The following is an 18,338-nucleotide window of genomic DNA, read 5'->3' on the forward strand; positions in this document are numbered from 1 at the left end:
AGGGTGGTGTAGTAACATTACGGCCGGGCCTGTACTGCCATGGGTGCTACAACAACTGCTCTGTACACAATGTGGCACTGACCATGCCACAGTGTCCAACTGCAATGCGTAGTCAGCTATTTAGCGTTGCTTACTTCCCTGCTGTTGCATCAAGACTGACGACATATATCTCCGCTTACAATCTACGGTCTGACAACATGTGTTATGATTATTCACGAGACCTACTACAGCTGTTGAGGCTATCAATCGTTCTAGTCTGCATAACACTGTTTCTGCTACTGTAATCCGGTGTACTATGTGTTGTGCTGCCATAAGTGTATTAAAGGTTAAGGCAAACAATACTGGCGGATTCCACAGCATTGTTTGGTATCCAGATTTAACATGTGTTAGTCGGGCCAGACACGACATCATTCCCTTCTTGTTAGTTGGCTCGGGTGCTTATTATATTGCTACCTTCCTATCGTCACGTGATGTTCTACCCTACTTGGTAATTGACCTGTATTCTCTGTAGTTGCAATTTATGCTTGCTTACTTTATGTCCCTGTTCTGCTGATAATCTCATTAATGCTATTGTATCTTACTTACATTGCTGCTGGGTAGGGGCCGCAAGCAGAATATCATCCAATTAAAGTGGAGCTTGACTGGCCCCGGTGGAGTTGACACCGAATGTAGCTGGCCATCCCCTGTGAGAATATCGCTGTACTTTCACAGTAGCCCCGCTGATAGCCGGGTATGGCTGTATCTGTCACCCTGACTGTACAAGCAAAGCAATACGGACTATGTGGATGTATAGGTATTGCAAAGTAAGCATAGCTTATATGTACCACGGTTAGATACTTCTGTGGCATGTTCATAGCATTGAATATAGTGTGTGGGTCTGGCACCAACGCTACCCTACGATTCTTACATGATTTACAGCTTATACATACTGTACCATCCGCCATTCCCTTTTGGTTTCAGATCAGGAGATACAGGGTATTGCATGGTGAATAGCGATTACTTTGTGGATGGGGAATTCCCTCTATGACTTTGCAGATATCTTCTGGTGTCCACGGTCCTGGCCTTCCTGTCCTGCATGATGGTTCGGTACTTCAATTAATTGACAGATATCCTCACTCTGTTTTAGTACTGTGTTCTTACTCGGGTGTCCCTAGGTATGTTACGTGTTCGGGATGTGGTTTCAATAGCTTCTATTACATTTGTTCGTTGTGCTACCTCTGTTGCCACAGGATAACGTGTGGGGACTAGCCTGCCCTCCCGCTTAATATCCTGCATGTGGTATCTGCGGTGGTAGGGTGTTGTGGGGGGGGGGGCGATCGCTACTACTGTATTATGATCTTCTCTGTGTATGTATGATGCTTAGCCATTTGTAGTGTTCTATTCCCTTCGGTACACTACCTCAGTCCACCGATATGCATGACGGATACCCAATTGTCGCTGTTTTGTCGCCTGCACATCTTAGGGCTGCCACCTTTTCCAATGCACAATGTGGGACATTAGTGTTCGGAACGTGTAATTTGCCTGGAAAATGCATACCCACGGCCAGTACATACGACAGGTATTCACCCTTTGCCAGGAGAGCTTAACAATTGTTGTAGCATTTCAGTTGCTTATTCTGTTTATTATTATATTTTGCTGTTCCACATACAAATTTACTGTTTTATGCTACCATTTTGATATATATCTGGGAAATGTTTGTCCTGAGATATCAGGACATTTGACATTTGTTCGGTTTATTTACAGGACACGGCTGGCCAGAGAGGGCATATCCCTCTCAGGGTGGAACAGGTGTTTACCTTGGAACATATGCATCAAATTTTCAGGGATTACAATGTTTCAGTAACGATATGTTGCCTAATATACCATCAATGTCATATTTATTAGCCCATTTTGCTGCGTAACTCACATTATGTGCTCTCTGCGATTGCATATTCTTCACGCCACCACAAACGCTGGATCACATGATCTGTTGCTTCAATAATCTCCCATATCCTCTACACGACTGCTACGCACGCATCTTCTTCTGTCATAACACGCGGTGTCTCCTTCCCTGTATCCACTGTAGTGTCTATAATCACTATTTACTCTGCTGTGTGTTCCCTGACCTATGTTCAGATTTAACAGTATGTGGGTAGGTCTTCGACCCGATATCACTACTGTTAACAGAAACACAATGTAGTCTGGTCCCTGATCTACAATAGACACAAAAAGGCAGACACTCCTTACCTGGGCCTCCTGTTTAAGGCTGCACGCTTTCTTCTTGGGATCCAGTTTTCCGCTTTTCAGCCACAGATCAGACAGTAAACAGCCTCTTTACACACAACAATTCAGTCGGAGGTCTTTTCATTCAAGAAGAACCATTTCTGCATATTCTCCAGCTGCATATGTCTAACCAGCCATGCACTCTGACCTGTAGCTTACCAAGGGAATTCGGATTACAAGGATCACAATGTGAAATAAGTTGTTACAACCAGACTGTACTTATCAGTAGGCTTTTCTAAGTGACAGCCGATAACACAGGAGGCTCGGGTTCAGAACGGTTTAGTAGTGTACACAGGCAGGCTAAATAATATACAGTCCAAGTATGAGAGTTTTGTCTGACTCTATACAGTAAGCAGTTTCTTTATATAGTGTTTACAATCAGCTTTTGCCCACCTTACTGACGTGGTCGGTCACAGGGCATTTCCATCACTATGGTCCGCAATAGTCTATACATACGTGGGTGCTGGGGTCGTGCTTTTAAATTGTTTTCTCATGGGAATAACACAGCCTTGCAAGGCACCTTGTACATTACAGTATCCTTTTGTGATTGTAGCTGTTTCAAGGACCCTAGACTGTTACGATACAGTGGACAGTTAATTTCTTAATACGATGCTTTGTCTCTCTGGTAGGAGTTGTACTGCTATCTTCGATAGAGCTCACAAGGCCATCCTCCTCTGGGGAAGGAGTGCTGTTATGCATGTACATACATTTATTGTTCTGTAACCCAGCAAATAATTAATGATGACAGACATGAGCCTGCTGTACTGCTTACTGCCAGGTTCAGAATTCCATCACAGTACAGCTTAGCTTCACCAATTACATGCAGGCTTAGTTCTACTGCCATATTGTACGGTACAATTCAATACATTATATAGTATTTCGAGTGTAAACTGGAACTTCATATGTGTTTCTATATATTTTACTTAACAACATCCATCCGCCATATGCATGTTGTTCCGCCCTTTACCTTGACCGTGTGTATTTGTCCGTCCAGCTACGCTTAATCTCCACATGTGATGTCCCAGTTTCCCTTCTTTGCCTGTAGCACCCTGTTAGGACGCCCTGTTTGTTAGGCACCTGTTCCGCTTATATGTGATCGACTTCACAGCAAAGATAATCATCGATGCGGTGGTCCAACGACCGACTTGTCCACATGTGTACAGTTATGTGCACCGTGTCGTATGCAAACCTAGATGGTTTGGACGGGTACATACTACATGCGGATGTACACATTCTGCTGACACATTCACATGCAGCCATTTACATATCTGTACCATGCGGGTTGGGGACATGTGGGTAATGATTTGCCCGCAGTGGCATTGCCTAACACAAACATCTTACCACAGTTCAGGTATGCACATTGTGTGTGGTTGTATAGCTGCACACGGATGCTAGCAGGTTTGGGTGCAGGGGTATACATGGGTGTGACTGACATGTACAATGAGGCTATTGTGTGGTACATCCGAATGCATGGGTTCTGCTTCTGGATATTACACTTCATCATACACCATCCAGTGTATGCAACAGAGACGTTGTTGGGTCTGGGATATGTTGCTATGCACATGTTTGCCTGTGTTTGAGGTATCTTGCTTCCTTACTGTTGTTATGTCAGCACAGCTACCCGGCTATGTACTGTCACTACTGCTTGTGACCATTATGGTTGGCACCTTTTCCAATGCCCATAGTGGGGCATGTTATGTGGGCACTTCGAAATTTGCAGGACTACACATACTCAGGGCTAGTGCAGTTGACAGAACTTCACTTGTTTGCCATACTATGAGCTTATTCTGTAAGCGCTTTGGGTTCCTTATTTATTTTCTTATGCCATGTCTGTGTTCCATATCGTAATGTATATGTTTTATGCTACTATTTACATGTATATTGCGGGAATTTGCATGGCAGGGGATCGGAGGTCATTTTCCATTTTTACGATTGTTGCAGGGACACGACTGTCCAATCAGGGACTGTCCATGGCACATTGGGACAGCAGGTAACCCTGGTGACCATGCCCATGTCGCTACTGGGGTTTCCACCTTTTCCATTTTCCGATCTGGGATATTTCCGACTCACATCTGACTTTACAGGCCGACACATACAAACGGTCACTATATAGCATGGAAATTCACTTGCTTGCCTAAATAATATGCTTATTATTGTGGCAATTTCCTTGCTTATTCTGTTTTTTGTCATTTAGGTATTTCTGTTACAGAAATAACCAATTCATGCTACCATTACATTAAATACGGGATATCATTCTGTCCTAAAGTCGTAGCACGCCAGCCATTTCTAATACGCTTTTTCGGGACACAACTGTCCATGGAGTGACTGCCCCAACCAAAGTGGGACAGGTGGTGACCTTAGTCGCTGCTCCTATGTCGGTGCGGCGCTGACATGCGGCTGTACACCTTCTCTGAGTGTAAACACTGACAGTGCATTGCGGGACTAACGCGGTCTTATGCGTATCCTTTACTCCTTGGACGGGTACACTTATGCCTTCGTGGCTTCTATTTGCTTCTCCATTAATTTGGGACGGGGACTATGTTGCATACTGTACATGCGTTTCATTCTGCACAGGACCTGGCTGCTGCCATTACTATTGTGGGCGGACCATGGCTGTCAGCACATTAGGTTGCTCACCTCATGCTGGCTTAGACACGCCCAGACGCATCCTACCTGGGCTCGCTCACGTACACTACGCACGTGTCTGTGATTCCGGTGCACTCTCATTAATATGTATATGGCGCTACTGCGCCGGATATTCCATGCACCGCCGGCGCAGGCCTTACGCCGGCCTTGCGCCGAGCTTCATGAATCCCGGGGTTTGTCTTTGTCTTTGTATAAATATTCCCTTTTGTCTATGCATCAGTATTTTAGTGTATGGTCCCTTTTTTCTGAAACACTGTGAATGATGTAATTGCACAATTATTCAATTAATTAAGTAAGGAATTTTGTATATAATAAGATGCATTTGCTGTGTAAAGGTTATTCCTTTGAAGGCTGTGGAAGCCGAGGTACCAGAATAAACTTGAGTGCATCTAGTTCCTGTTTTTCTCTTTGGTGGTTTTCGCAAAATGAACAGAGTGACACAGCAGTTCTCACAGTTGTTTCAGTACAAATGGCAAACTATCATCTTCTATATGGAAGCAAAACTTTACTGCTCCCTATGACAACTTTCCGTAAGACACCTACTTTCTTGAGGAAATTCATGAAGATGAAAATGCAGAAAGATGAATTGTTAGTTCCAATTTCTACTAGCAAAATGTTTTGACCAATTAGTAACGTTTCTTCATTTTTGCCTTCTGATTATCCAGTCAACACTTGTTCACAGAGAAGATGCAGTTTGGTTTGTTCCTTTCCTAAGAAAAGGTAATGGCCTGGCTTACCACTGGGGTAAGGAGTTGCTGTCATACTGGAATTCCCACCACTGTGTCTTTGTAATGCTGCCCCTAGTTCTGTTTCACTGGCATGGCTATTTTGGGAGTTACTTGAGTATGCTTGTTACTGTCAGTTTTGTATAGTGCCTCTTGCAAGCTGACAGCCATATGACTTGCTGTCTGCACAAGTAAACAAGGCTTGACACTGTTAACATCACAATGCTCATTATAAACAGATGTAGGGTATTAGACTGTATTTCTCTAAAGATTGTCATTAGATGTTCAGTAGGCAAAACGGCCTATTCCTAGAAAGCAGTCACTTACATCTGCTGACTACTGACTGAAAAATGAAACCTTATCTCCTCCCTTTCTTACTTTACAGATATATGGTGTGGTATAGTCCATGTTCTCAGTGGTGCTCTATGGACTACCCAGACTGTCCATGCCTTGCCTGTACCGAATAGAGGATAAAATGCTCAGATATTACTTAATTATGAAATGCATATCACTGCTAGCCATAATTTTGTAAGTTTTTATCTTTACTGCAGGTGGACTTGGGTGGGTTTTCTGCTGTGCCAAGAAGAATGATTCAAAGACAAAGGCCTGAACCTCAAGAGAGAGACATTAGATCTCACAGCCCATCCTTGTATCATGATCCAATCAGAGAAGGAAAAGTATATGATGAAGAAAGGATGATGCAGTACTTGGCATCAGTAAGTATGTGATGACCTTTAAGAGACAGTGTGTACCCTTCTTGTTGATTCCACACCTGTAGACTTTATATAACAGAACCAGTGGGTATTTTTAGTGAATATTTGTATTTGTATTCCAGGACCACCAGTTTACTTTGAAATTTTTTACCATCTTATTAACAGTTGCATTTTTCCATTTTAAGTGTTATAGGTGTAGCTTTTATGAGACGCCTCCATCTTGTGATTAGGCAGTTTAATCTACCATCTTTTGTGACACTGACATTTTGCATTTGTGTCTGCCCCAGAAGAATACTGTGTTTTCAGCAGATTGACAAGAACTGGGACTGCAAATGGCAAACAGCAGTGAGCAGAGGAGTCACTAAGGATGTTCTTTGCTGTGAGAGGAATGTTCACCTCCCAAAAGTTGTAGCAACTTCAGAACGGATTATAACTATTAAAGAAGACTGGTGATACAACCTCCTTTATGGTACAGGAATCCATTGCCTCTCACAAAAGTAGCATTTTATTTCACAGGTTCATAGGTTCATAGGGGATTACTATGCTAATGTGCAATCACCTTTACAAGCCTGATCAATAATACCCAGGATATGACAATATTATATCTTAATTCCCCAGGTGTGGAATAGAGTAGTATTGAGGAAGTGCATTTTTGAGTGTTGGAGCTCTGAGTCATTTTACAGACTGCCTTTGTTCATAAGGAACATGGGCACTACCCAGGGAGTGAATTTACAGTTCCCCATCCATTTATCCAAATTCTTTGTGAAGACAGTGAAGACTGGGCCTTGTTTTACATAGATGGGAAGTTTAGTCCATAGACTAGGTAGCCTTTAGGTATATGAATCTGTCTCTCCAGCCAGCTCTGTTAGAGTCACAAATAAGGCTCTGGTCCATGGAACACATAATCCTTGATTAATTTTTCTTGCAAATATGTAACACTTTCATCAGGGCTGGATCAGAGACTGCCTTGTAGGTCAGGCATAAGTCACCTCTCAATAAATGATATGAGACAGAGTAAAGGGATATGGTTTTTAGCTGGTCTACATATGGTGTGTCATGCTTTGTATTTTTTTAGAGACACCTCTGGGGTAACTCCAGTTGGTGTAAGGGCCTGGTTAGGTACATGCACAAGGGAGCACTGTACTCAATTATGGGCTTGATGAGGACTCTGCACAATGGCACTGTGGCTTCCCTTGACCTTGATGCCATGCCTTTACTTATAAGTTGAGCCACAGAGAAGGATTTCCTCACTACCATAGCTACCTGGTGGTCAAAGTTTAGGTTACATTCAATATGTGCTCCTAGGTCCCTCACCACTGGGTCGACTTTTAGGGGTGCTATCAATATTATAATTTGCAGGGATATTTGATTTACTGAAAGGTATGATTATGCATTTTTTAGCATTTAGTCTCAGGCCATAGTTTTGGCACCAGGAGTTTGTCATTTTTAGGCTTGTGTTTAGGATGTCAACATCATTTGAAGATTTGATGATTGCTCCCAGCTTGCAGTCATCTGTGAACTTAGTGAGCCAAAGCACACTGAGCCCTGTGAGACACTGTAAGTGACAGTTTCTTATTGGAAGTGGATTAGCCTATCTGCCCAACATGTGTCCTATCAGTGAGCCAGTTTGCTATCCACCTGAGAATGTAGGGGTTTATGTCTAATGCAGTAAATGTATCAGTGATCCCAGAGTTGGGGATTGCATCAAAAGCTTTGGTCAAGTCTAGATAAGAGATGTGTGTACTGTTTTACCCTCATCCATGGCCCTGATGACTTTTTCAAAGAAGTCCACCAGGTTGAGCAGGCAAGACCTCCCTTTGACAAAGCCAAATTGGGAGTCCAGGTCCATGATAATTCTCTCCATGGCCTTACAGATAAGAGTGGGCAAGCTTATGGGCCTGTAGTTGCCTGGTTCAGTTGATGAGCCCCCAGTGTGCAGAGGGACAACTGTTACTCTCCTCCATTCCTGTTGTCAAGACCCATGGAGGATGTGTTTTTGGCTTTAACAAGTGCAGTGAGGACCCATTCCCTCATAATGACCAGTAGAGGGATGGTTATGCATATTTCTTTGAGTGTGGTAGGAGGTGATGGATGAGAAGTTTGAATTGAACTTGTTGACCAGTAGATTTGCTGTAGTTTCAAGCTGGTTGTAAGTGTTGCCATTCATGATTAACTTGGCAGACTGTTGAACAATTCTCCTGAGGTTACAAACATAACCTAAAAAAGCCTTATGTTTATCTTTCACCTGGGAGGCTATCTTTGCCTCTTAGTTTGCTTTGGCAGATTTGACCAGCTGTCTGATTTTTGTTGTTGTTTATACTGGTGAGTGTCTTTTTGTACTATTTTGTCTGTAGCTTCTTAGCTTTGGAGAGGATGCCTATTTATGATAGGGGTCCACTAGGGTGGGTTATTTTTGCCAGTAATCACAGATTTGACTTAGACAAGTACTCCCTCCTCTATGCAGCTATGAATGTGGTTATACAGTGCTTTTGTGTACAACACAGAGTATGCCTCAGTGCTATCCAAGTTTGGAGGAGCTTGGAAGTTTAATAAGCTGTTAGTTAGTTTGAGGTAATTGGTTTTAGCAAAGTTCTTAAAAGACTGGGAATTTGATGGGGGCTCTAGGTTAATTTTAATACTAAAAGAGATCATTTTGTGGTCATATCTTACCAGGGAGGAGCTAATGCACAGGAAGGAGCAGCATCCCTCCATGTTCATGAGTACCAGGTCTAGGATATTTGCACCTCTATTTGGGGAGCTAACTAGTTGCTCCAGGATGTTTGCATTGACAAAGTCCAAAAACCTCTGAGCAAGTAAATTGTGGGTTGTATAAGTCTTCTAGTTTATGGAAGGGTAGTTGAAGTCATCCATAAGTATAGTGTTAGGCTAAATGTTAAGAGATTGCAGTAGGTTTAGGTTACAGATGTCGTTTTCCAGACTTATGTTAGGGGATCTGTAGCTAGCAAGAACACAATAGGGGGTCACACCTATGGTTAGTTGAACATGGAGCAGCTCAAGCAAGTCATGTTGTTGGGCCAGTCTAGCAGTGTACTTGTCCTTTATGAACAGAGACATTTCCTGCCTTTGTTTTATCCTGAGCTGAGTGGGATCAAAATGTATGAAAGGCACTATAGCCTTTGATAGCTGGAGGTGCTCTCCATGGTTCTGAACTATGTTTCCATGACTGGACGTATGCTGCAATCTCCAGGGTGAGGAGTGCTTCCAGGGAGTGCAGTTTATTATTTAAACTCCTAGTGTTGAGCAGCAGCTGTGAGTAATTTTTGTTATGTTAGAGGGTTCAACAACTCGGCATGACATAAAAAGGCATTATGGGGATAGATAAAGTTTTTGCCAGTATCTGGAAGCCAAGTGGTGACAAGGGCAAATCATCTCTGGCAAAGCATTGTGGTTTGTCAATCATGTCTTCCCAGGCTGACAGATATTGGATCCCCTTGTTGTGACACTACAAACTAAGCCAATTGTTGAAGTCACTCATTTTTTGTTGGTACTTTGGCATCATCATTGGTGAAGGTAGGATGCTACTCAAGGCTAGATTCATACCTGCCTGAGACACATATTCAGAATGCTCCATCTTGTCTCTATTCATATAGTGTAGTGAGGTACGTCATAGGTCATTTACCCCCATATGGATTATGAGCATGTCATACTGGTACTTGTGGTTTAAAGACCTAAGTGCATGCATGATCTGGTGGATCCTGGCTCCAGACAGACAGCTCACTGTGATTTTCTCCTTGTTTAGCCTGGTAAGCAGAACATCAGTATGTCTTACAATGGACTCCCCAATAAATAGAATTTTTGGCTGAGTGATGTCTTGCCTTGTGGGCTTAGAAGCTTTTCACAAATGAATACACAAGTGTTCCCTATCTGTACTGTCACAACTAGTCTTTATTACAAACACCAGGTGCTTTTGTTCTTAACTGCAGAGCTTCATCAGAGTCTCTCAGACTTCCATCACACCAAATTTAAAATGTCTGTTAGCCAATCAACAATTAGATTATGAATAATTAATTTAATGCTTAAAAACATTCCCCAAAAGTGAATACTAATAAAACTAATCCATTATATATATATATATATATATATATATATATATATATCAATACATTTTATGTATAAAACAATATATTACTATTAAACTCCTTATTCAAAGCAGTTTATCCTACAATAGTGTAACAATATTAATAAAGTAGTAGGTTAAAGTTCTCATCTTCAAAACACTTTACGTAGAAATGGCATCATTCAGTACAGGTTCCTTACTGGCATTCAGTCTTAACTGCCAAACAATTTCATAATTGTCAAATATGTATGTGTGTTATCCTTTAGGATGCATTTCCAAGGACAGCATGTGCATATAAATAGCAAGCATGTGCTAGATTCAGTGCTATTTTGAGATGGCAGCCAGACAGTGAGCGTGTATGAGAGAGAGAGTCAATTTGTTTATGAGTTTATCTAAGTTAAAGTTGTTGCCTCATTCCTGATGTGTTTGTACATAATAAGGCTGCTTGAACAGAACCCATGAATGTTCGTCTGTTACATTCTGACCAGGCAAATGACATGGTGCCAGAGCTAGGATTCCAGAGACTACTTTTCAGAGATACGAGGTGCAGAATTAACAGTGAAGGTAAAATAAGAGAAATGAGGGCCAGAAACAAGCTATATGTAAAGAAAACTTGCAGAAATTATTATTTTACTAAAAGAGATAAAATGGAGCATTACAAGGGAACAAAACACATTACTAAGCAAACGAATAGCACAGAATGTTTATTTAGCAAACGAAAAGCATAAAAAGTTTATTATTTAAATTAAATGTTCTAAATTACGATAAATGATAGAATGATTATCAGAAAAAAAAATGTATAGGATGTTCAGAGTCACCTCTGGAGTGAAGTTTCATAAGACACTGTTGTGTTAGCAGCAAATATGAATCTACTTGGACTGTGTATACATACGGTTCGCAACTAATACTAACAGTCATCTTAATTGTATATTAAATCTGGCATGAAGAAACACTAAAAATCAAAATGGTTACTTAGAAATGTACATATGGGCAAAAGGATATATATGTATACAGTGGTTATAAATGAAGCAGGAAATGTATGGATAATAAAGCGTTGTCTAAATAAAATGTTGATACTATAAAATAGATGCTGTTAAACTGAAAACAAATGTTGGTTGAAGGACATTAAATAATACAGTGAGATAAAATATAAGCAGTATATACTAGAACAATCTTGTATTTAAAGTTGGTTTCACTGTTTTATTTAACTATGGACAATAATATGGGTCTATATTAGAACACCGAATGTTCAAAATGTCGAGTGTTCTAATATCGAACCCTATGAATCGAAAATGGAAAACATCGAACATTCAGAACAGTGAATTTTTTCCTAGGGAAAAAAATTGCTGTTCCAAAACACATACAAACACAAGCACACCAAGCAAACAGCAATCCACACACATACACCTAAACTCTTACACCTAACCCTATACTAACCTATACGTACACCACTAACTATCCACTTACCTTAACCCAAAACTTAAACCCTAAGGTCTGTCACTATCACACAGTCACCTCACTTGCGCCCTAACTCACCTACCCCACCCTAACCCTCACGTCCACACAATCGCACACTTACCCGAACCCGACCCGTAACTTTCCACCACAGCGCTTAAACTACCGAAGCAACAGAAATGGACAACCAAATTCTTTCCCTAGGAAAAAGTTTGGTTTTCTGTTTCTTCAATATTTTCAGTGTTCGCTGAAAATGGGTCAATATTAGAACACTCGAAATTTTGAATGTTCGGTATTCTAATATAGACCCCAATAATATCATATAACAATTTCTGTAATAGTTTTTAATTGAATATTATGCTGTTCAATAGCTGAGGTTTGACAGCACACAAGCAATAAAAATTCAATGCTTTTAGTTATATTTGTTGTTGGGAAAGCTGAGGGAAGATGTTGAATAGGGGTAAGAGGGGTCACTTGAATGGTAAACCTATTCAAGGATGGGGTGTTTTCTCCCATGAAGGGAATGATTGGCTGTTTATATTTTGAAAACCACTGTTTAGGCAGACAGTTTTTATGTGTACCTTTTAAATGGATGTCTACGCAGTACATTTATAACATATATGAAATGAATGGTAAAAAGTTTTCAGCACACATACAAGGTTATGTACAAACACAAAAACAGGACAATGGTTAAATACAAAGGTATAGTTAGTCCAACTGTGAAATGCATTTCTATCAGTGCAATGGCTTAAATAACAACTGTAAAAGAGGAAACTGTTAGAAAAATGTGTAATAGTAATATGCGTGCTTAGTGCATTCGAGATTTAAAAGGGTTAATACATTTATTCTGTTCACACTACATGAATCTGCACAGCTATTAGAAACTTAACAAGAAGCATTTCATTTCTGCTCATGTCATGAAAATAATAAGAAGCATTTCATTTCTGCTAATGTCATGAAAACAACAAGAGACATTTCATTTCTGCTAATGTCATGAAACTTAACAAAGGGATATTCATTTCTGCTTATGCCATGAGAAAACATGCAGCTGCTAGAAGCTATTGCTAAAGAAACAATAGATGCTTGAAAGTTTAAACCGTAGTCAGCATTACTTGTACCAAAGCTAGAAATGTACCTTGAATCTAGACAAAATGCAACACATGTATTAGAGCAGTACAATTGAAGAATTGAAAAGTTGAAATGGACTAAAATAAGCCCAAGGCCAGGTTGTTTTTCTCAAAATGTTTTGCAAAACAACAAATAATTTAACTTGGTCAGCAATAAGTCTAGCAACATTTTCTGTAGAACATACAGAAAGCTGTGTCTAACTACGTCAGCAATAGAATGGTAACATTTTCTGTGTGACAGGAAGAGAACTGTATAAGAATAACATACTAATCACCAATAATTCAGACAAACCTTGTGCCTACATGCTTTGTCTCCTTGCTGCAAGTAATAAAGGGTGCATTGCTTGAACCTAATGTGAATTGGTCTTTGAAGTTCTTTCCTTTGACAGATTGGTCCTTCGGACCGGAACCTTCTCTTCACCTCAGATCAGACAGGCCAGGTGGTTGAAACCGTACGGGGAAGAAACCAAATCAGTTCTTCTTATCTGAAAAGTCCTCCAACTGAAGTGTCGTTCAAAAGAGGCCAGCCACTTTCTGATCTGCGACTGAAGGACGGGTCTCCGCGAATTGGTGATCAATCACGTGGGCTCAGGTAAGGTGAATCTACTTTTTTCTGTTTTCTGTTTTAGATCAGGGACTAGATGTGTTTTGTTTTTGTTAGACTGTATTTTTCTTACCAGTCAGGGACAAAAAAGATTACTGTCTTGTCATAGATCAGGGGAAACAGAATAAGTAGGCAGTCATTCTGAAGAGACTATAACAAAATCCGTGGTGCCACGTTAAAAAATTAAGAAAAGTTACATAACAATCAAAGGGTAAAATAAAATGGGTAATAATTGCACAAAAAGATCCCAAAATCTGCCGTTAACAGAAGACGCAAAATACATACAGTCGCAGCGCGCCGACAATATTAAATATTATTCAAAATGGGTTAATAAGTACAAATTTGACAGAAAATTAGAAAAATCCTCACTTATCAAACTTGTCAAACAGCTCAAAACCGATTCCAAAGGTCGGGTAAAAAAGCAACGTAAATTAGGAATTCCTCAGGCACACAGGTGGATTGAGGAAGTAAACCGTAGGGAACAAAAGAACAAAAATTCAAAAGCAATGTTTTTAGATAAGGAAGATAATAACTTAGTAATAGCATCAGCACCTCCGCCTCCTTTACCGGAATATGAAGCAAGAGAACAGGTTAGTCCACCACCATGATATCCTGTGGTCACTGAAGATAGAGGTATTATGAAAATAAAACTGACTAAAATTAGAGATCCCATCGAGACCAGGTCTCGAACAAAGGCAGGTAACTCAGATGAAGGCATCAAGTTATGGCAAATGGTTAAAAATTCACGCTCTATAAGTGAAGAAGAAGAAGAAATATGCCCACTTATAGAAGTACCCAACCCTCAGGCAGGTCAGGACAATCAGGACCCAACTATTTTAGTGTATAGACCTTGGACTCCGGAAGACATCCGGAAAGCCACTGAGGGAATTCCCCATCCAAAGGTTAATTTTAGAAAATTCTCAGAAGATTTACAAGGAATGAGGTTGAGTTATAACTTAAATGGAGAAGAGGTAAAAAAGGTAGTTAGACAAATTGTAGGGCCAGATTGGTATATGATTAGTGGGAACTGGAATCCCCGTGACGCTGCACAAAGACCCCTCCCACATAGCAGCACAGAATTAGACACCAGTGTAAGAGGTCTTACAGACCGCATCTCTGAAAAATGGAAACCTAGGGCAGACTGGACTTGCATTAATCAATGCATCTAACAAGAAGGTGAAACAATTGACCGGTATTATGCCAGATTATTAGAGTGTTTTAATAACCACTGTGGAATGCAGGTTCCTGAAGATCAAACACAAGATTCCCCATATGAACAGCAGTTAAAGAATGCATTTTTAAAGGGCAGTATTGCACCTATAAGCAGTTTTATTACAAAACACATGGTAGATCATCGTACAAGCAGGTTACAATCATTACTTGAATATGCTAGGCATTCCGAAAGGCATTATAATAGCAAAAAGAAAAAGAAAGCTCAAGTATTTTCTGTAGACGATGGAGCAGAAGTTTACATAGTACAGTCTGGAAAAAAGGGCAAGAAAAATGCACAGGGAAACAAACAACCTGATCAACGATCAGAGTACTTTGAAGGGCGAAAGAAAAGGGGAGAATGTTTGAAATGCGGTAAAAAGGGACATTTGGCAAAGAATTGCAAGAAAAACAAGAAGGTGACAACAGAAGACAAGGAGGGTGAGGACTGACTGTATGGTAGTCAGGAATCACTAGAAGGGGCTAGCGAAGAAGGGACAAATGAGAATGTGATAGAGGGAATAGAGGAAGTGCAGGAAATTAGTGACAATGAAGGAAATGAAATATTAGACCTAGCTTTATTGAGCTTGGAGCTTTATTTAGCAGACACGAAACCAGAAGTTACACTCCTGGTAGAAGGGAGGGAAGTCAAATTCTTGTGTGACTCAGGGGCATCATGAACCCTGATACATCCCTCCAAACTGCCAGAAAATACAGAGGCACCTGATTACATACTGGTCAAAGCAGCTAATGGACAGCTGTATTGGGAGCCTCTCTCCCATGACATTGCAATAACTGATCCAGTTTCAGGATTGACACAAAAAAGCAAAATTGTTGTTTCTGCAAAATGCCCAGTAAACCTCTTGGGCAGAGATCTGATGCAGTTATTTGGTATAGCAGTAGTCCCAACCATGCAGGGTATGGAAGCACAGCGACAAATTGATACCTTTGCAGTGCAGTCGGAGGGTGAAATGTTTTATTGGTACAGCCAGGACTTGATTACGACTGGTCCAGGGACTGTAACCGTAGAGTTAATGAATGTAGCAATCAGCAGTTCCCCTCCCTTGACAGTGATATGCAACAACTGTTGCACTGTACCCTGTATTATTGTAATACACCAGGACCTGATAAGAAATATGAGCAAGAATTGTTTAAGAATCATGCAAATAGATTGATATTGCGTAACCTGTACTGGGACACAGAAGGGAACAGTGTTGCCAGCTGTTGATTGCCCCAGGAGTTCTTCACACTTTATAAATCTAATTGATTACCACATGTTAGCTTAATCAAAAACAGAAATATAGAATGGGCAGACCTAGGAGAGAAAGTCACGAGATGGGAGAAACAGACAGAACTAGAACTGTCAGAACAGGGAATACAAATACAGAAGTTAAATTGGATAACTCAGACCAACCCAGCTGTGCACTTGCAGTCTGGCGGGGACTGCTGATTGACACTCCTGTTAAAGGAGGAAGAAAATGCCTTACAAAATATACCAGAGACCCTCTGGTCAACAGGAAAATCAGATGTAGGACTCATTTGTACAGCGGGACCAGTTACTATCACGCCAAAGTCAGCATTCAGACCACAAAAAAGACAGTATCCCTTAAGAAAAGATACAGAGGCAGGGATAAAGCCTATTATAGCAGCCTTACTTAAAGGAGGGATACTAGTAGAATCAACCGATTCACCATGTAACACACCCTTATTTCCAGTCAAAAAGGCAAATTTAGAATGACGTATGGTCCAAGATTTACAAGCTGTAAATGATGCAGTAATACCAAGGACACCCATGGTGCCAGACCCACACACCCTGTTGAATGATTTAAAACCTCAACAGAAGTATTTTTCCGTGGTAGACATCAGTAATGCGTTCTTTTCGATACCGATAAACCCTGATAGCCAGTATTGGTTTGCATTCACATTTCAGGGGAAAAGGTATACATATACGCGATTACCACAGGGATATTGTGAAAGTCCAACAATATTTTCACAAGAAATGGCAGGCAACTTGGCAGGATTCACCCCACCAAGAGGCAGTCAGATTTTACTTTATGTTGATGACATCTTGCTGGCAGCTCCCACCCAGCAGGATTGTAGAGAAGATACCATAGCACTTCTACGATTTTTAGCCACTGAAGAACATAAGGTAAATAAAAGTAAACTGCAGCTTTGGAAAAAACAAGTCAAATACCTGGGATATGTAATATCCAAGGAAGGTAGAACATTAGATGATGACAGAAAATTAGCAATTTTGCAAGCACTGAAACCCACTACCAAGAAGGAAATGATGTCCTTCCTAGGTACAACAAATTTTTGCCGAAGCTGGATTCCAAACTATGCTTTGGAATCTGCACCTCTGACTGACCTTATATATAAGAAGCCTATGGCAGCACAAGATTTGTTACAATGGACACCAGAGGCAGAATCTGCTTTCTGCAAACTGAAGCAGTTAATAGCGTCCTCATTAGTTCTGGGATTGCCAAACTATCATAAATGCTTTTTCCAAACTGTAGATTGTAAGCAGGGTTACATGAAATCAGTATTAAAACAACAACATGGGGATAAGCAATGCCCCATTGCTTACTATTCATCACAACTAGACCCAGTGGCATGATCCTTACCCCACTGTGTACAAGCAGTAGTTGCAGCTGCCTCAGTAGTCTTATTCCACCCTCTCACTTTGAGAGTACCTCATGCAGTCGCGATTATTTTACTACAAGAAAAGGTGGCATATCTTTCCCCTGCTAGGCATCTTTCCTGTATGACTATATTGTTGAGTCAACCTCATATGACAGTTGAGCGATGCACGACTCTGAACCCTTCTACTCTGCTCCCGACCCCTGCAGATGGCACACCGCAGCACTGCCTGCAGGTGATTGAGCAAAAGACACTATCTAGAAAAGATCTCATGGATGTCCCCTTGGATGATGCCGAGGTGACATACTACGTGGATGGCTCGTGCAAAAGGGGTCCTGCAGGACAGAACCTAGTAGGATATGCAGTAGTTTATGATACTGAGATTATAGAAGCAAAACCTTTACCACACAACTTATCTGCACAGGCAGCAGAATTGATTGCCCTGACACGGGCATGTACCTTAGCAAAGGGTAAATGCTTTTTCTACTGTACATGTTTTTGTGCAACAGTGGAAAAACCGGGGAATGATAACATTTACTGGCAAACCTATAAGTCGTGCACAGTTTATTTTAGATCTTTTAGAATCTATTCAGTTACCTCAGAAAGTAGCCATTTGTAAATGCACAGCTCACACCAAGCAACAAGATAGGATTTCAAAAGGTAATGCGAGAGCTGATACCGCTGCAAAACAAGCAGCCACAGAAGTATTTCTTTTAAATGAGGAATTACAACCCTCTGAGATTTTAGACTTAGAAATGTTAAAAACAATGCAGACACTCACTATGCAAGCTGAAAAACAACGATGGATAAAACGAGGAGCAATTCTCGAAAAGGGGCTGTACATCTCTAGAGAAGGGAAACCGATAATACCCTCTAACT

General features: G+C 40.8%; 1 protein-coding gene across 1 annotated transcript in view; it reads left to right on the forward strand.

The window, feature by feature from the left end:
- LOC122810797 (glutamate-rich protein 3-like) overlaps window positions 1-18,338 on the forward strand; it is a 226,188-nt gene that overhangs the window by 170,637 nt on the left and 37,213 nt on the right. The window contains exon 5 of the mRNA XM_044082357.1: window positions 6,185-6,349. Coding sequence (XP_043938292.1) covers window positions 6,185-6,349 — 165 coding nt within the window. The remainder of the gene's footprint in view (window positions 1-6,184; window positions 6,350-18,338) is intronic.

This window comes from Protopterus annectens, chromosome 9.part0 (assembly GCF_019279795.1).
Source record: "Protopterus annectens isolate FY-2018-M chromosome 9.part0, PAN1.0, whole genome shotgun sequence".
In the NCBI taxonomy this organism is placed as follows: Eukaryota; Metazoa; Chordata; order Ceratodontiformes; family Protopteridae; genus Protopterus; species Protopterus annectens.